The sequence below is a fragment of the Marmota monax genome, unplaced genomic scaffold (assembly GCF_021218885.2).
Source record: "Marmota monax isolate L192 unplaced genomic scaffold, Marmota_monax_Labrador192_F-V1.1 WCK01_AAM20220418_F8-fsc00102, whole genome shotgun sequence".
NCBI classification, from domain to species: domain Eukaryota; kingdom Metazoa; phylum Chordata; class Mammalia; order Rodentia; family Sciuridae; genus Marmota; species Marmota monax.
Genome location: NW_026692494.1, coordinates 3,383,277 through 3,402,832, shown reverse-complemented (window position 1 = coordinate 3,402,832; position 19,556 = coordinate 3,383,277). Strand labels below are relative to the sequence as shown.

General features: G+C 58.8%; 1 protein-coding gene across 1 annotated transcript; it reads right to left on the bottom strand.

Moving 5' to 3' along the window:
• Positions 1-2,666: 2,666 nt before the first annotated feature.
• LOC124092414 (3-galactosyl-N-acetylglucosaminide 4-alpha-L-fucosyltransferase FUT3) lies at positions 2,667-3,798 on the bottom strand. The gene has a single exon (XM_046443961.1). The coding sequence runs from the start codon at positions 3,789-3,791 to the stop codon at positions 2,667-2,669; it is 1,125 nt and encodes a 374-aa protein (XP_046299917.1). The 5' UTR covers positions 3,792-3,798.
• Positions 3,799-19,556: the final 15,758 nt, after the last annotated feature.

Here is a 19,556-nt window from a genome sequence, read left to right as displayed (position 1 = left end):
TTGCTTTGGGGGAAAAAAGTTGATATAAAGAAGGGAGCGAAAAAGAAAGTAGGGTGAGTGGTGTGAGGTCACAGGGACCGCTTTTCCCGTCTCCCTGCGGATCCCTTTGCCCCCCTCCGCCTGTCTCCCCCTCCCCGCCTGTCCCCCCCTCTGCCTGTCCCCACCTTCACCTCCCCGCAGTGTATGCTTTTGAGGTGACAGAGGGGGCTTTGGGGTTGATAGAGGGAGGTGGAGCCACCGTGTGGGCGAAGAGAGTGAAGTCTAGGTGTGTACCCCGACCCCCATCGCCTAGAGGGCCTTCTCGGGTCTGGTCCGCCTCCACCAGCACGAACTCAAGCCACTATCTCCTTCCACCAGCTAAAAATATCCACATGCCGCTTACCTCCCGGAGGGGACAGGTCCAGGGCGACGCCAGCCCCATCCAGACCTAAGCCGGCGCCTGCTGGGGCAGAGCTGTGTCCCCAGGGACCTGGGTCCTGGGCCCATAAAAGCCTTGGACTGGCCTCGAAGGGGGATTTACGACAAGCCCCGGCGGAGGATGGAAAAAGCTCTGCGTGGTGTTTGGATTTGCCGCGGTGTCACCTTGATGCTTGGCAGGCCCAGACAGCGCGGGGGGTGTGTGTGTGTGTGCTGTGTTCCCAGAGTCTGTGGGTCCCACGGTATGGTGGTGGGGAGGGCGCTGGGACCCAGGCTGCGGGGGGGGGGCTAACCCCTGCTGTCCTTCCCCTCAGATGGGGAGTGGGTTCTAGAGGGTGCATGTCCCTTTTCCAAGACAGCCTCTTGCTGATCCGGTCTCCTGAGGACACATGCCCCCAGATGGGGAGCCCAAAGCACAGCCCTTCCTCGAGACTGGGCCTCCTCCCCTCTTTCCCATACCTCTGAGCTCAGGACCACCTCTAATCCCTGCATCCTTCCCAGACACATTCCCTGGCACAAGGCTAGAGGACACCATCAGAGGCTGCATCCAGGGAGAGCCGCCCAGCTCTTCACTCTCCATGCCCCCCAGCTGCAGCTGAAGGAAGATACTCAAGGTAGCTACCAAGAGGACTTCCAGGAACCCTCAGAGCAGGGGTTGGCAGCCAGGCCCCAACCTGTGGGTGGTCTGCTTGGAAGGCCGTTTCAGAGCCATGGCTGGCTGGGGTCCCCACCCGCCCCCACAGTCTTCTGACTGAGGTTTGGGGTGGTGGATTCCTGCTCTATTCCAGCTGACTCAGCCCAGCCGGGGCAGAGAGGCTGGAGTCCCCAGATGCTGCAGAAACCCACGTGGTGCTTGCACAGGGCCTCAGTTTCCCCCTGGCTGCCCCAAAGACCTGAGACTCAGAGAGGGAAGCTGTTGGCCCTGGGCAAGGGGGAGGATGGGCTCTGAGGCCCAGGCCGGGTCCCTGAGGCTGCCTGCCTTGGTGTGCATACGTGTGTGCAGGCACACCCGCACCCTGCCCGGCCACAGGCACCCAGCCTCCCACCGCAGGTCTCTGGTGCCACCCACCCGGGAACTGGAAACTAAACAGAGCTGCCCGCAGGCCTGGGCTCTCAGAGAGCCCGCCACGCACACACGCACACTCAGGCAGCAGCGACCAGACCACCGCCACCCAGGGACTGCAGACAGGATCACACACAGATCACATTTCCCCCAGAAGGCTCCGCTCAGGGAGGCACACCTCCAGGTCAGCCTCTCCACGACGGCACTCAGGGTCACCCAAAGGCCCTCCACACCCCTAGCCCCTTGATCCCACCCGGGTGCACAGCCTTGCCCCAGTGACGTCCGCACACAGAGCAGGGGACCCTCCTGGTACACTCAGAGACACTCCCAGGCCTGCCCATTCAGTCCCCTACTCAGAAGACCACCGTGGCACACAGAATCACCCACAGTCACATGGTTGGGACACGTACACTGACATCATACTGAGTCAGTGTCACAGCCAGGCGCACCGTCAACACCTGGCAGAATGGAGATCTGGGACACACATGCAGCCTTCCTGGGACCTGACCTCTGTGATGGCACCCCAGCCCCGCCTGGCCCTCCACCCCTCTGCCCTGTGGCCTCCTCACCCTGCCAGAGCCCCCCCAGGAAGCCCCCGCCCTGGGCTAGACTTGGGGCCATGGAGAGGTTGAGAGCAGCTTCTCCCACCCCCAGGTCTGGGGTTGGAGCCCCCTGGGTGTGGAGCCTTCCTGGGACTGCAGGGCGATTAGAGTACTTCTGGCCTAGGGACAGTCTCTCCGCCCCTAGATGTGACAACCAAAAATATCTCTGGACATTGACAAGTGTCACCTAGTGGGGACAGAACCATCCTGGACTGAGCCGCTCTTCTAGAACAAGGAGGGGACACGTCTGCTTTCTTGAAGCATCACTATCTGGAAATGGTGACAAGATCTGAACACCCCACAGACAGTAATGTCACAAGCCCACGGGCCAGTCACCAGAGGACAGGACCCCCAGGGAGCCCGGTCCCCAGGGGCCAAGTTTTTTTTTTTTTTGAGGGCAAGGTCCTGGGTAGCCCAGGTCACCACCAGGCCGGGCTGCTAGCAGGGCAAGCAAAGTCCCCAGCAGGGGAGGCCGCTGGAGCCCAGCCAGGCCAGCAGAGAGGTCCAGCAGGCCTGGTTCCAGGTAGGAGGCCTCCAGAGACCCAGGTCCCAGCCGGCGCCCGGCAGGAGGCCCAGCCAGCCAGTCAGGTGAACCAAGAGGCGATGCTGGGCACCGTCTGGTACCTGGAGTCCTGCTGCAGCCGCCAGCAGGCTTTGCAGAAAGACAGCGCCCAGCTGCCCGACACGGGCCGCAGGGTCTCCCGCCAGCGGAAGTAGCCCAGGTAGCGCGCGTGGTCGCGGTCGAGCTCGAGCAGGTGCCGCGCCAGGGCCTGGGGGCTGGGGAAGTCCTCCACGTGGATGAAGGCGTCGGGCGGCAGGAAGCGCTCGTAGTTCTGCCTGCTGGGGCCCAGCACCACCGGCACGGCCCAGGCGCGCAGGGCGTTGTTCCACAGCTTCTCGGTGATGTAGTCGCGGTGCTGCGAGTTCTCGAAGGCCAGGTAGAACTTGTACTGCGCCAGGCGCCCCGCCATGGCCTCGCGGGGCAGCTGCTGGTGCGACCGCCCGAACACGTGCACCGGGAGGTGCGCGCGCAGCTGCCGGTAGTAGCGCACCCTGGCCGAGTCCTCTCTCCAGTTGGACACCACCCAGGCCACCAGCTCGGTCTTGGCCGAGAGGTTGAGGCCCGCGGGCTCGGGCGGGCCCGGCCAGGGCTCGAGCCAGCCGTAGGGCGTGAAGACGTCCGAGTCGCTGCGGTAGGACATGGTGAGGTTGAAGAGCCCGTCCAGGGCCTGCAGCTGGCGACAGTGGCTGGGCGACTCCATGCTGAACCACATCCAGCGCTGCCCGGGCGGCCGCGGGGACGGCGGCAGCTGCCTCCTGGGCGAGTCGCTGATCTCCCGGTGGTGCACGATGACAGCATCTGCCCAGGGGTACTGGCTGCGGTTCGTGGTCAGCTGGCAGTCGGCCTCACTAGGCCGCAGCTCCGAGCAGCGGGACAGAGCCACAGGGATGTGGAAGGGCCACGTCCACAAGAGGATCAGGAGGGACCTGCCGGCAGGGGGACTCCAGGTGGCCAGCCCTGCTGACCTGTTGGCAGTGGGGGGGACAGGTTCCCTGCAGGGGACCCCTGCCCTAGGAGGTCCAGTGGGATTGTCCTGTGACACCCGCAGGTAGGAGTAGAAACTCAGAGCCACCAGCAGCTGCAGTAGCAGCCACCAGAGGTAGTGGCGCCAGGGACAGGACAGCTTGGCCTGGTGGAGCACATCCATGGTGGAGAGGCTGCAGGGAAGAGGGGAGACAGAGGCATTGAGGACAGGGACCCCGCGGAGGGGCACACAGGATTGCCAGAGATAACAGTGGTGGTCCCCATGGAGCCTGCCACGGTGCCTGTTTCACAGATGACAAAACTGACCAAATGGCTCTCGGCCAAGAGACAGCGAAGCGAAGCTGGATTCAGACCAGGAGACCTGGCCCCGTGTCCACTTCTTTCTAGCCACAGGGCAAGGGGACTCCATACTTAGGCAGGGGTCCCAGGGAAGCTCAGGTCCCACCCTGACCCTACTATTTCCCAGACTTTTCTCCAGTCTGGAGAGAAGAGTGTCCATTATAAATGTGTCCAGGTACTCCTGGAACCCAGGGCGGAGTGAAGGAGGTTTGGAAGGTCATGCGAGAGCTCACCAGGAAGAGCGGGGGGCAAGGGCACTGCTGGCTGAGGAAATGGCCCAGTGGATCCTGGAGGTGAGAGGGAGCCCAGCAACTCCTGGGAAGGTGAGGAAGTGCCCGTCTGAACTTGACTGGTGCTGGGCCAGCGCTCTGCACTGAACCACACTGCCCACCCCAGCTTGATTCAGCCAGCTCGCCACTCTGCCCTGTGAGGCCATGCAGGGTGATCCCGGGGCCCAGATGTGGCCCTCAGCCCCTCCCCACGGTGGGAGGAGGAAAGTGAGCAGGCGTAGGGCCCCAGGGAGGCGGGGCCGAGCAGGCGGGCAGTGCAGGCTCCCAGTCCTGGGGTCCAGGGAAGGAGCGGCTGGGGGTCAGACAGGAGCCGTGGGTGGGCCTTGTTCTGGAGACGGCCAGTTGGCGATTGGCGCTGTGGGGCCGGAGTGCCAGGGGAGGGCTGCGGGGCCCAGAGCATGGGCACAGGGTCTGGGGATGAGGTCCTGAAGGAGGAGGAGGAAACCCACCTTCGAGGGGTGGGCGGGCGGAGGCTGGGGTGTACAGCTGGGGCAGGGATAATGTCCTGGTGCCCCTGTAAACGGCAGAGTGCAGCTGCTGGAGGGACCTGGGCAGGGGCCCTTCTCCTCAAGGAGGGCGCCCTGGGCAGTGTCTGGTACCCAGGGCCACTAGGGGACAGTATGACCCAAACCACAACGGCACGGGCAGATGAACCTCAACACGGGTATATGGTGGCCAGGTGCTCCTGTCCCCTCCAAGTGCTCCCAGACCCAAGACTCCAATCTCTGAGGCGGAAACCAAGACCCCAGCCTTGCCCCTCTTTGCCCCTAGTGGCCCTGGAGCCGTCCACTTGAAGTCCAGAGCGACACCATGGGCCTTCCCAGTCCACCAGGCAGAGCCGGGGGATCCAGACCGGCTCTGCCCTCCAGGCCACCGGCTTCTCCCCTGCCCTGCCCCCGAGCCAGACCAGAGCCACGGGTGCCCCAGGACTCTCCGCAGGTGGAGACCTGCGCATGCACCGTCCAGCGGGGGACTGAGGAGCCCCTCGACACTGTGTCCAAGCAACGTTCAATGTTAAATTTTAAGCCCGGCATTCTCTCCTGGACAACAAAAGCTATTTCAAAATTAAAATAAAAACCAAAATCGGCCCTCAGCATTCGCGATTCACAGGGAGGGAGACTGCTGGGTGCCCTAGAGCCCCGAGGGTGTGCAGAACCTGAGTGCCCTCCGCGGCCTCTATGCACATCCAGGGGAAAGCTGAGCCTCGCGAGTGTGTCCTGAGTGTGAGTCGCACGCCGGCTCCCAGACTTAGCGTGATATGCCCAAGCTGGCTTCAAACTCCTAGTCTCAAGCAATCCTCCTTCCTCAGCCTCCCAAGTACCTGTGTGTCTCTGTGCCTAGAAGAGTATATTATTAAAATTATGTTCACTATGTCTTTTTGATTTTTTAAAAAAATGGCAGCTGGGTATGTTGATGCATGCCTATAATCTCAGCAACTCAGGAGGCTGAAGGAGGAGGATGTCAAGTTCAAGGTCACCCTCAGCAACTTAGTGAGACTCTCTGCAAACGGGGGATGTAGCTCAGTGGTAGAACACCCTTGGGTTCAATCCCCAGCACCAAAAATATTGTGTTTAAATATGGTACTAGAAAAATATCAACTGCATGGGTTGGGGTTGGAGCCCGGGGGTAGAGCACTTGCCTGGCACATGGGAGATCCTGGGTTCGATCCTCAGCACCACATGAAAAAAATAAATAAAAATAAAGATATGGTGTCTGTCTACACTAAAAATATTAACTGCATACATGGCTTCCTGTGTGTTTCTTGGGGCTTGGTTCATTGCCCTTTAGTGTCTAAGAAATGGAAACCAGCAATAACTGTTCACAACTTGAACTGCACTGCCATGGGAAACATCTAGATGCCACACACGTGCACGGGGCATACAGAAAAAGGCTACGAGCCCATGAGGGGGAACTGGTTAAACTAGGGTCCTTCCCTATAAGGAATACTATGCAGCTGTGAAAATGATCAACAGCACCACACAGGCATAGACACAGGCACACAATGGAGACAGGGTTTGTGGAGGCTGACCCTCCAAAAGCATGGGAACCTGCTTAAGAAACAGTGACCCAAACTATCAGACAAGGAAGCAGTTTTTCTGGGTGTGGTCACAGAGATTGAACCCAGGGGTGCTCTACAACGGAGCCACATCCCCAGCCCTTTTTATTTAAGTTGCCCAGGTGGGCCTTGAACTTGCCATTCTCCTGCCTCTGCCTCTCAAGCCTCTGGGAGGACAGGTGTGCCCACTGGACCTGGCTGGAAGCAAATCTTTTTTTAGGAACCTAGAACTTAGGCTTCATGCCCTGCATGGTTAAAATTCTCCGCCTGATACAAGAGTTCCCAGACAGGGCGTTGGTCCCCACATATATATTGAACCCAGGACACTCTACTACTCGGTTAAATCTCTGTCCTTTTTATTTAATATGTTTTATTTTGCTGAGGCTGGCCTCAAACTTGGGACCCTCCTGCCTCAGCCTCCAGAGCTGCTGGGATGACAGGTGTGTGCCACGGAGTCCAAAAACTTTCAAATTTAATTTTTTTTTTCAAATAAAAATTCCCCCCATTCAACAGAACTTCATTACTTTGGACAGAACCTATTCCACACTAGTCACTGAAACATTAGCATTAGAATGAGGTGCGAAATCCACCCGGGTTGGTGAGACACACACAGGGGCTCCCGGTGGACCCTGCCTGGGTGGAGGGGGAAGGAGGCTGGAAGGAGATGTCGGTTGGGTTGCCAGGATCTTTTCATTCTTTTAATATGGCTACTGGACATTTTGAATTACATTGGTGGGGTAAAACAAGTTGGTAGTTCCTTAAAAGCCTCACCATAAACCAGGTGCGGGCCATCTAGTTGTCCCAGTGACTCAGGAGGGTGAGGCAGGAGGAGGGCAAGTTAGTTCAAGGTCCACCTGGGCAGCTCAGTGGGAGCCTGTCTCAAAATAAAAAGGGCTGGGGTGCTGCTCAGGGGTGCATGTGTGAGGCCCTAGTCCACCCGCAGCACCAGGGAAAGGGAGGAGGGAGGGAGGGAGGGGGGAGGGGGAAGGAGGAGGGAGGGGGAGGGGGAAGGAGGAGGGAGGGGGAGGGGGAAGGAGGAGGGAGGGAGGGAGGGGGGAGGAGGGGGGAGGAGGAGGGAGGGGGAGGAGGGAGGGGGAGGGGGAAGGAGGAGGGAGAGGGAGGGAAGGAGGAGGGAGGGGGAGGGGAAGGAGGAGGGGGGAGGGGGAAGGAGGAGGGAGGGGGAGGAAGGAGGGGGAGGGGGAAGGAAGAGGGAGGGGGAGGGAGGGAAGGAGGGGGGAGGGGGAGGGGGAAGGAGGAGGGAGGGAGGGGGAGGGGGAAGGAGGAGGGAGGGGGAGGGGGAAGGAGGAGGGAGGGGGGAGGGGAAGGAGGAGGGAGGGAGGGAGGGGGAGGGAGGAGGGAGGGGGAGGAGCAAGAGAGCAAGCAGGACTGGAACAGGTCTTGTTCACAAGAGACGGGTGGGCAGCACCCACGTGTCCCTGGCGGTGAAGGACAGGCACCATGCGGTCCACCCTTGCAAGGCAGGTTGGGCAGCCAGGAGAGGGAGGAGGTGCAGGTGCGGCGCTCACTGCCAGTGGAGGGACTGGGAACAGGAGGCGACAGGAGGTTGTACTTGGAGACGGGTCTCGCTAACTGCCTGGGGGCCTTGGATTGTGACCCAGGGCTTGGGTGAGACCCGCGGACAGCCCTGGATGGACGCTGGCCTGGGCCTGACGGTGCTCCTCCCCACGGAGAGGCAGGAGGGGCCTGGCTGCGCCCTCGGGCTGCTGTGGCGTCTCTGCTGTGGTGCCCAGAGCTGGCCTCGCCACCCTCCTCCCCTGGTGTCCTGCTCCGGTCGGGCGCTGAGCGGCGGCCCCCAGCCTGCGGACGGAGAGCCCCGCGCCCTGCCGCCTTTCCTCTCTACTTTTCCTGCAGGTCCCTGGGCAGAGCGCAGACGAGCCGACTGACGCTCTGCCTCAGCATCCTGGGACGACCGGTGTGGCCACGGCCCGACTTTCTCTTTGTCCCCCCACCTTTTATTTTCTGCACTGGAGGTGGGACCCAGGGCCTGGCTCCACCACGGAGCCACTGAGCGCTGTCCCCTCCTCATGCTGAACCTCTGTTCCCCTGGGGCAGTGGCAGCGACCTGGCCTGGTCGGCAATGTCAGTGGGGGCTCCACGGCCCAGAGCAGCCTCGAAGCTGCGCGGTTCCTGCTTTCCCACCGGGGGTGGGGCTGGTCCCACCTGACCTGCAGACTGGGTCACCTGAGAGGCGACTTTGGGGGAAGAGGGAGTGGGCTGCCTGGTTCACGCTCCTGGGTACATTCTGGAAGGGGACAGCCCCAGCCCTGGGCAGCAGGCAGGTGGCCTCTTGCCTGGGCTCCAGCTCTGCGTGCTCGGGCTGTGTGTGTAAGGCTAATAAATCGCCACTGAAATGATCACATGGGCCTGGATCTTGGTGGCCCCTCCTAAGGCACCAAAAAGTCTTTGGCAGTGACCTTGAGGAAGGCAGATTGGGGGAGGCCGTAAATAGGAGGCCAGGGCTGAGTCCCACCCAAGTTCACACCAAGATATTTTTCCTTGAAAGAGATTGGAAGATACCACTTTGCCGGGATGCCAGAAAAGTCAGAAAAAGCAGATCCAAGATCAAGATGAGCCGCCCCCAAGGCTCCCTCCTACAGGGCGCGGGCAGAGAGCATCTCAGGGAAGAGGGAGGAGGCCCAAGAGGTGACGGAGGGCGAGGGTGGTCGGGTTTTGAACCCAGAACATTACCCAAAGGAAAACCGGGCAGAAACTGCCCCCATACCCTACTCCACCTGGGTCCCCAGGTCCCCAGAGAAACCAGGGGCTGTGACTTCAGGTGTCCCCCCACTGCAGGACCCTCCCCTGCCGATTCCCGGGGAGCCCAGCTGCCAGGTGAAGGACAGGGGTGCCGGAGAGGGGCCAGGTCCAGGTTCCCGGGGGACTGCGGTGCCTGGCGGTGAGCTTCCTTACCTGAGGACATGGACGGGCTCCCAGAGGCCAAGGGTCAGCTGCTTCTCAGGGCACTGATGAATCAAAACTAGGCAGAGGAAGAAGGAAGTGCATCAGAGCCACCCTGGCTGACAGTCCAGTCCCCACACCTGTCATCAGGTGACCCAGCTCCGGTGTCAACCAGAGAGGCTTCTCCAATCCGCTGCTGGGCTGCCCAGGGGTGGCAGGGGGCAGACACACGCTTGGCCCTGCCCTCAGGTGACGCCGTGTGGTTTGGGCACAAGACTAAGTGATCCATAAAGTGACTGGATTGAGCAAAATCACCGGCCTCTCTCAAAGGGCTTCCTCGTGGAGCCGCAGGGGCTCCTCGGGAGGCTGGGGGGCAGGGACAGCGCAGCAAGGCCCCCCACCTCCACCTGGCCAGACCCTGTCCCCTCATCCTCCACATCAGCACAAGTCCAGGGACACTGGAGCAGAGGCCACACGGCACCGAGCCATGTCCAGGGTTCAGCGAGGGAGAGTTTGTCAGCGCAGAGATGACCGGGAGCCGTGCGGGGCAAGGCACAGAGGGAGGGGTTCGCCTGCCGACTCGGCTGTGCCATGCTCTCGGCAGGAGACCCCGAGGGGGCTCTCCGGAAGGTGTCCTGGAAAGCACCGGTGTCCGTCTGTACCAGGGCAGTGGCCAGGCCCAGGTCTCAGAACCCATCCAGATCCCTGCAGAAGCACGGGAGAGCTACCTCAGCTTCCTGGTGTGGGGGAGAGAATGTTCTGGAAGTCTGGTTTTGAGAGAGGGTGGCCCTAAGCCCTGTTAAGGTCATCGTGGGGACAGAGTCTATGCAGTCCTCGATCCAGCCGGGAGATAGCTCCCCTTCCCTGCTCCAGAAGCCATCTTGGGGTGCTGCTGCCCGGTCCCACGGCCTCCTTCCAGCCTCCTCCAGGCCAGAGTGCTCAGGAGGAACGGCCGCTCTGGAGGGTGGGAGTCCGAGGCCGGGTATTTGCAGAAGAGACGGGCCTGTCTGATCCGCGCTCCCCTGGCTGACCGCGTCAGGGCTGACCTCCTGAAACATAACTCATGAGCTGTCCGACCAACTGCCACTGTGTCCTGGGCCCCTGGCCAAGTCCGAGGGACAGGCTCGCAGGCTCCCTTCGCAGCCACCTGCTCCTGTGGAACCCGGCCAGGAGACGGCCCTGCTCCAGGTTCCCAGGCCAGCCAGATCCACCCAGCGGTCTCTGCAGGGACCGCCGTCCTCCCACCGTCCTCCCGCTCCTGCCTCCGGCTCCAGTCCCAGTCCCCTCCAGGGTGGCGCCCAGACGCTCCTCCAGGGAACCTCCGCTGTGCTCTAGGCTGCATCCGACTCCTCTTCCGGCTCCCGCGGCTGCCTGCGCGTCCCCATCAGAGCCCAGGACACACGGTGTCACTTCCCCTGCTGGGCTGCTGTCCTGGGACACACAGAAAATGAGGAATTTGGATCATATCTCTAGGATTCAAAAATCTGAAAGTAGGTCTCTAGTGAGGGCCATGGGCTCTGCTTAGGTCACTCTGGTGACCCAAGACTTTCTGGCAAATCAGTGAGACCCTGTCTCTAAAGAAAATAGAAAATGGGGCTGGGGATGTAGCTCAAAGAAAGAAGGGGGAGGGGGAGGGGAGGAGAAGGGGGAGGAGAAGGGGGAGGAGGGGGGAGGAGAAGGGGGAGGAGGGGGGAGGAGAAGGGGGAGGAGGGGGGAGGAGAAGGGGGAGGGGGAGGGGGAGGAGAAGGGGGGACCCACAGCATGGGGCGAGAGCCAGAACCTCAGCAGTGTGTCTGCAAGTGTGTCAGGTGGTGTGAATAATAACGTTTGTGGTCCGTTTCCAGAATATAGTCCTTAGCCTTAATTGGGATGTAAGATCCGACTGTAGCCCCCCTTTGCCTGCCCCGAGCTCCCCCAGTCAGGACAAGGGGAGCCCTGGTTCCTTGAGAGCCGAGGCTCTGCCACCTGGGTGCACCTGCTAGCCAGGTTCTGCGGGTGCCTCTGGCAGAGGTGAAGTTTTCTTTGTCTCCCGTTTCCAAGGCGTCTGATTTATTGCTGCCCCTCAGTACTAACCATTCTGGCCTTCAACACGGGCTCCATACCTCACCTGGGCGTTGTGGGAACCTCCTTTCTTAGAAGAGATGCAACCTGGGCTGGGGAGGTGGCTCAGGGGTGGTGCGCTTGCCCGGCATGCGCGGGGCGCTGGGTGGATCCTCAGCACCACATAAAAAAATAAAGATGTTGTGTCCACCGAAAACTAAAAAATAAATATTAAAAAATTCTCTCTCAAAAAAAAAAAGAGATGCAGCCTGTTGCCTTGTTGCGGTGGCCTTGAAGTGGGGGGAGGGGGAGGAGAGGAAACTGCGATCCCCGAGGCTGGCAAGAGACCCCAAATCAAAGTGGGGTCTGTAATTCTAGCGGCTCAGGAGGCTGAGGCAGGAGGACGCGAGCTCAAAGCCAGCCTCAGCAAGAGCCAGGTGCCCAGCAACCAGTGAGACCCTGTCTCTAAATAAATACAAAATGGGGCTGGGGTGGGGCTCAAAGAAGAAAGAAGGGGGGGGAAAGGAAGGGGACCAACAGCATGGGGCGAGAGCTTAAGTGACAACCTCAGCAGCCAAGTGACCCCGTGCAGGGACCCAGGCCCGAGAACCTGATCTAGGCCCAGCGACAGGAGGAGCAGTGCCAAGATCCCGATGGACAAGTCTTCTTTCCCTTCGAAGAGTCCTAAGCAGGGAAAGTAAACAGTGGTGAAGTGGAGTGACCGGCCCCCACCGAGAATGAGTGGCCCCCGTACCTTGACTTTGGGGCCCCCCGTGGCTGCACACTGTGTTCCTGGGGTTCCCGGCGGCTCCGGCCCTCTCCTCCTCTGAGTCGTGCTGCGATCCTCTGTGACAGGCTCTGTCTTACCTGGGATTTACAACACATGGGGCTGTGGCTGCGACCTGGGTCCTGCAGGCTTTGGGAGGGCACCAGGGCCAGGCCCAGGGTTCTCCAGTTGGCTGGACCCTGTTGGTCCTTGAGTCTGAGTTTTCCTGCAACCTCCACTTGGGTCCACCCCCACTTCCATCTGCCCCCCACGCCAGGGCAAAGGAGTGGACTGGGATGCTGAGCCTTGGGGGTGGCCTCTGCATTTGAAAAGATCTTTAATGAGGGCCCATTTCCCTGAGTGCCTGCTGATTAACCCTCCTGTCATATTCAGGGGGTCACAAAGGACAGAGGGTCCCAGCAATGGGTCCCAGCACCACTAGAGCAGAACCTGAGGGCACAGGACTTTTTCACACACACACTAGATTGTCTCTCTCTCTCCTGGGATAAAATTTGTTACAGAAGTTCGGCAACATTCTCACCCAAAGAGCCACAGTTTCCTGTGCAAGAGCCTCCCAGGAAAAGGACAGGAGCCTGCCCTTCTGGAGGTGTGCTCAGAGCGAGTGAGGCCACTTGGGCTGAAGGGACCCTGGGAGAATGAGCCACGTGACCTTAATCAAGACTGTGTTTAAGGAGGAGGAAACTTGCCCCAGGGAGAGAATATATATATGGATGTTATATATTTATATATTCCCCCTTAAGACATCAATGGGGATCCATTCTCTTCTGTACAAATTTTTAAAAAGAACATGCAATGAGTCAACTTTGACAGACACCCCAAATATATGTGGAGATACATACATCTGTGTAGATCGATGCCTAGTGTCCACCTACCCACCTGTGCCCAGGGGTGCACTTTACCCAGAGGGTGTTCCCTAAAGTGATCTGTCGTGATAATCTCCTCTTCAGATTTATAGAGAGATAGCAAATTTTAGGAGGGGACTTATTTAGATCATTTGCTGTTCTGTAAGTGGACAAAGGTAACCTGTTATCCATAAGATATCTACATAATTTGGGGTTACTTTATACACTGGGGTGGAAATCTAGGTGTACTTTTAAGGATCATAAGGAGATCATAAGGAGATTTGTTTAAAGGTTGACATTGTAATGGAAGCATTTCCCCACTTTTTCCATAAGAAGAAGTTAGGAGCTCTCATGTGTTGTTGATTCGTGCTTCAGATACAGCGCGTGTTGGGTTGTTTAACAGGAGCTGGCCTGAGGAAAGCCTGCCTCTCACCCACTCCATGTCAGGATGGCTCCGAAGTAGGCTGAACTTAGCTCATTTTAAGTTATATTTGAAAGAGACTTAATTATTATTATTTTTTTAAATTTTTGGTACTGGGGATTGAACCCAGGGGCACTCGACCACTGAGCCACATCCCCAGCCCTATTTTGTATTTTATTTAGAGACAGGGTCTCACTGAGTTGCTTAGTGCCTCGCTTTTGCTGAGGCTGGGTTTAAACTCGTGATTCTCCTGCCTCAGCCTCCCAAGCTGCTGGGATTACAGGCCTGGAAAAAGATAGGTTTGTTACCAGGGCTGGGGATATAGCTCAGTTGGTAGAGTGCTTGCCTTACATGCACAAGACCCTGGGTTCAATCCCCAGCACAAAACAAAAACGAACGATAGATTTGTTGTTGTTGTTGTTGTTGTAAAGATGACTGTCATCTCAAAGTAATGAAGAGATATAATACAAAACTAAGTAAAGGTTTGGAAGAATTATAAAAGGTCTATATGATTGTAAGAGAGTTTTAAAAGAAAGTCAAGTTTATAAAGGCTCTCATATGTGATAGAGTTGATAAATTTCTGAATCTTTGTGGAGACAAAATAGATACCAAAGATATATTAGTGTTATTATAGATTATGTTTTTTGGTTCAAAGCTATTATGCAGATGGAATGTTTTTGGTTTTGTTGATTTCCTTTTGTATCTTCCTTGTAGACCTTTATAAGTTTTGCCCTTTATCCCAGAGCAACAGTTAACTTGAGATAGTAATCTTCACCTGCAGAACAGAACAGGATGTAAGGCTGACTTCCAGTACTAATATTAACCCCAGTTAAATGGGAGGGTAACTATAAAATTATAGCCCTAAAGTGACTGGTTTAACTGGCTTGCTGGATGTTTAAAACAAAAACTTGGAAACCAAAGACAAGGAAGTAAAAGGGCCAAGGAAAGAGTAGCTAGTATTTTGGCCCTTGTCCTCTAAGGTCAGCCAGGACCCAAGGAAGGACAGGACCCCTCTAAAGGCCCTACATCTCTGGTGAGCCACCTGACCTTCCGATTAGGAGGATTGAAAGGACCCTGGAAAACAGGAAGGCAATCAGTGCACATTCTGCAGAGAGGAAGGTCACTGGAGAGGGAAATGTCCCTGATGCTTCCAAGGGAAGCCACGTGTGGTCAGCAAGACCTTGACCCATCCAGGCAGGTGGCACAACTGGTAGAGGAAAGCTAAGGGAGCCAAGGGGCTTCTCACTCATTTCCAAGTGTGATCTCTGAGGCGGCTCAGCTGACTCTTAACAACAGATAGAAAAAAGATCAAGTTGGACCCACTTGGTCTCGGACACCTGGCAGGAGGAGGGCATAACCAAAGTACAGCCATACCTGGGCATTTAAAAGAAAAGACAAGGGTCCTTAAAAAAAAATTGGTTGTTGATAGACTTTTATTTGTTTATATGCAGTGCTGAGACTCGAACCCAGTGCCTCACACAGGCCAGGCAGTGTGCTACCGCTGAGCCCAGCCCCAGCCCCCACAATGGTCCTTTAGAGTAACTAGAGATGTACATTTGTGACAGTCCTCCCCAAAGTAAGCAAAATGGGGTGGTCACAAGGGAAGGGGTTTCACAGGGGTTCCTGATAAGCCTCGCCCAGAGCGGTCAGTAACAGGTCTGTTCTGAGGGAACTTGAGACCCCCTGCGCCCCCACCCCACCCCTGTGATTCCTGTGAGCTGGACTCCTCCTCTGCACTCTGCCCTTCTCCACTCCCAGCCCAGCACGTGGTTTTCACCAAGTCCTAGAGAGGCGGCAGCTTCACTGAGGGGAAAGGACCTGACCCAGTGCTCCTGACCACGGGGTGGCCATCCGAGTGCTAAAGGGAAGAACCCATTACCACGGGAGATTTCCACCTCAGAAAGTTCGAATATCCAGGAAGGATGGCAACCCCAAAGGGCACGATAAAATGGAATTAAAGCATAAGAGGAAGAAGGGAGGGTTTGGAAAAACAGAAAATCGGTGTCCGGCTTCCGAATCCAGCGTCCAGCCTGGATTGGATCCCATCCTAGCCGTTTTAGCCGTTTTAGCTATAGCCCTTTCCACCAGGCGACCAGCACACTGGTTTCATTAAAGAGGTTCGTGGCATAAAAGTTAACTAGTGAGATCAAAATAAAACACACAGACTCAGTTACCTTTTTCTATGACCAGGTCCGAGATGGCTCTCCCTCCAACCACCCGGTGGGGCAGCAAGGCTTACTCAGGGCTAGCAGGAGAGAGGGAGAGCACGCCAGGGAGTGGCCTTTTATTGGGGAACAAGAAATTCAGGGGAAAATTCCATCCAATGAAGGTCGAGGGGGGCAGCATTCCAAGGTCAGGGTCAGTGATTGGCCTCAGGGCCAGTGGTCAGTCACACCGGGGCAGGGACAGGCTCTGGCACCTGGAGAGGGTGGGGAAAGCTCGGACACAGTTTGGCCAGAGCGCCTCACACCCAATCCCGGAGGTGCCCAATCACGTGTGAGAATGGCTCCCCACAGCCCTTCCCTTTGCCCGCCCACTTTAAAACTTTTTTGTAGTTGTAGAAGGACAGAGTGCCTTTATTTTATTTCTTTAACTTTTGATGATGATGATGATGATGATGATGATGATGATGATGATGATGTCTGTGATGGGAAGGACCCAGCCAGCGCCTCGCACAGCTCCGCTAGGCACGTGTCTGCCCCTGAGTTACAGGCCCCGCCCCGCCCCAATCTTAAGATTAGCCAATCGCATAGCCGGTGGCCCGAGCTCCTCCAATCAGGGAAGGGGCGGCGCCGGGCTGGGCTCTGAGCAGGCGCACTGTGGCCGCAGGTTCGCCGCCCGCCCTGGGGAGTGGACGGCTGGCCACCGGCTGCCCAGCGCCGGTTGGGAGTCTGCGGCCTCCGTGTTTTTAACAGCCAAGGCGCTGCCTTTGGCACCTGAACGCGGGGCGAGGGTCTGCTCATGCGGAACTCCCACTCCCCACTCTGAGCGTTGCGGGGCTCCTGCGGGCTCCATGGCAGCTGTCGGCAGGAATGAGCTCCCCACCGAGACGGGTCCGGGCAGCGTGGCCCTCCCCTGTGCTCAGCGCCACCTCCAGACACCGCCGAGGCGCCACGGGGAGCTCCACCTGTCCTGGGCCAGGCCAGGAGGGTGCCGGCAGGTCTCTGCCTGGGAGCCCGGGACAGGCCCGGACGGGAGCCGAGGGCCCGCCTCCCCCGTGCCTGCCTCCTGCGCTGCGGTTCAGATCCGCTCTCTGTCCTGCGGCCAGATGGTGCGGTCTTGGGGGGTCCCCACACCTGCGCTCAGGACCCCGAGCCCCTGGAGTCCCCTGGAGCAACATCCATCCATCCGTCGCCAGGCCCCGGGTAGGCGTGGGCTGGGGCAGGAGCAGCCAGGCCTGGGGTCTGACAGCGATTTTCCGTGTTCCAGCCCCTAACCCTGCCCAGCCTCCCGCAGGCCCGCAGCACCTGGCTCAGCCCCGCGGGGCACGGAGGCTGAGGACCTGCTGCACAGGGATCGTGCTCCCAGGTTGGCTGCCACAGCCAGCCCTGCCTTGATCCTGGGAGGAGCCCTGAGCCCCAACTAAGCACCCACCCAATCTGAGCCCCACACCCAGCAGAGCCCCAATTGCAGAGATTTGGGTCGCTGGTAACTGGGTTCTGGGAGCATTGGGATCTCTGATTCTGCCCATATTGCCCTTTCAGCCATCCTGTCACTCCACGGTGACAACTGAGACAACACACGCTCCTTGGACAGGGCTGGAAACAGGTGGGGTCTCAGGTCCTCCCACCCAAACCACCAACAGCCTCCATGGTGGTGGCTGACTTGCCGGAGCCAACCCCAGCTGCACAGCCAGCCCGTGGCGCGGCCTCCCAGACCCGCAGCCTGTGGCCCCTGCCTCACGTGCTTTTTCCTCTGGCTTGTGTCCTGGGCCAATTCTGGGGGACCTTCCTGTGCCATTGCCTCTCCTGAGCCCTGGTCACAAGCTGGGAAGCAGGGTGGGTGTAGGTGGCATTCGGATCAGGCTGCCTGGCCTTGGAATGCCGCTGCCTACTGGGTCCCAGCCTTTGGGGTCTGAGGAGTCCCCACCCAAGCCCCCCGGGGAACTGGAGCTCCCCCTGAACGCGCTGTGTGTCGGGAGAGGTGTCCTGGGCCTTTCTGGGCAAGGTTCTAAGGCAAGCTTATCTGGCAGAGGACAGGGCCAGGGCCCAGACGGAGGGACCAGGACATCTCTCTCAGACTCAGGACGAGCGAGGACTGGCTTTCAGGATGAGGCAAGTCCAAATGCACCCCCTTTCTGGGGTCTCTGCCCTCCTTAGACCCCCAGTGCCTCCTTTGGCCTGGGGAGGTGGGCAGTGGAGTCCCAGCCTGCTGGAACGTCCATCCCCTGGGCCTTGGGCTACCAGCCGAGGGGGACGGGCGGCTCAGGAGGAGGGGAGGGGACCCCGGCCGGCTGGGGGCCGTATTCCACCTGTGCACCTGGGGCAGGGCAGGGCAGTGGGGCTTGGGGACGATGCTTAGGCCTGGGGGGCACACTGGGGATGCCCTGGTGGCAGGGCAGGGAGCCTGCCTTTGTGGGACCCACAGCGGGTGGCCAAGGTCTTCCACGCTTCAGAAAATTCCAGATGGAGGGAGTTAAAGAGAAGTTGGGTAAGAGGGAGATGCTGGGTCCTCAGACACCGGTCCAGGTGGAGGCAGTGACCACAGAGCCCCCGGGGCTTTGGGGGGCAGCATCGGTGCCCTGCTCCATGCACTGCCAACCTGGGTGCAGCCCTGCCCAGCCTGGGAGGAAGCCCAGGCCTGGCCTCCAGGCACCTCCCCACCCTCGCAGCCAGGTGGAGGGGAGAGGGGCCCCAGGTGTGTGGTGTGGGTGGTGGGGTAGCGGGAGCCACAGCCGGTGAGGCTGGCTTACGGGGCCACCAGCTGTGGGCTGAGGCACTGCAGCCCCGGGCCCTCACCTGCCCAGAGCCCCGTCCATCCTCCCGCCCAGCCCACTGAAGGCTTTGCAGTCCTCCCTGAGGACCTATCGGGAAGATGGGAGAAGAGGCTCAGAGAGCACCTGGAACTCTGCCACCCGCCCCCAGCCCTGTCTCCCTCGGCAATTCCCCAGGCCCAGAATGTTCCGGAAGTCCTCCTTTACAGTCCTGATTCACCTGCAGCCCTGGGTGGAGGGATGGAGTGGAGGTGGAGGTGGGCTGGAGCCAGGGCCCGTCTGACCTCAGAGCTCTGGACCCTAAGAGCTTTGGAACAGACTTTGATCTCCGGCAGCTGTGTGACCTCCCCCGAGTCCCTGCACTTCTCCGGGCTTCTTGCAAGCAAGATGGAACCAACACCGGCTTCGTGAGGGTCTTTGCCTACCCTCTCTGCAGGGCAGATTGTGGGCAGGGGCCAGGAGCCCACAGGTCTGAGTCCCTGGCTCTCTCTGGCCTCCCCTACTCTTCAAGTGGTGCTGGGGGCTGCTGAGCGGAGGGGAGCAGGGACGCCCAAGGTGACAGAAAGCTGGCATCCCCTGCCACCCGCCCCCGGCCTTTCCTCACCCCGGCCCCCTGGCACGTCAGGGTCTGCCTGCCCCTGGCACCCCAGCCGCGCTGGGTTCATGCGGCTTGAATTTCAGCGGGTGGGTGAAGAGGCGGGGGCTGGACACGCTTCATTTTCCAATTTCTGTAAATAAGAGCTGTGGGGCCATCTTTTGTCGACTGGAAAAAAAGCCCATTGCACAACGGTGTGAGAAAAAACAACAGCGTGTAGGTGCCGGGAGAGGATTCCAGGGAGCCGCAGGACAAAGGGCCTTTCTCTCTTTCTGGAAAGGTTTTGGGGAGCATGTGACGGGGAGGATCAGGAAAACCAGGGAAGGGATTCTGTGAGAAAGAAAATAGCTGCAGGGAAAGAGAGGTTAAAAAGGATCTTTTTTTTCCGTGTGATTTGGGGGGATGTTTTCAAGTCTGAGACACCTGTCACTCCACCAGCAAAAAAAAAAAAAAAATAGAGCCAGGAATGTTGGTGACGAGGTCTCCAGGCTTGGCCCCGTGGGGAGCATCTGGAGACGCCGTGTGCAGAGGGCGTCCTGAATGTGCCCCCGCCAGCTCTGTCCCATCATAGTTCTCTGGAGAGTGGCAATTTCCCCTATCCAGGCTCTCAGAATGTTCCGGAAGCCCTCATTTACAGTTGAAACCCACCTGCAACCACTCAGCTCCCAGGCAGCTGCAGCCCTATCCTGCAGGGTGAGAGTGCTGG

Bases quoted from the DNA above. Each gene is read 5' to 3' on its own strand.
- LOC124092414 (XM_046443961.1), bottom strand. From the start codon at position 3,791: ATGGATGTGCTCCACCAGGCCAAGCTGTCCTGTCCCTGGCGCCACTAC.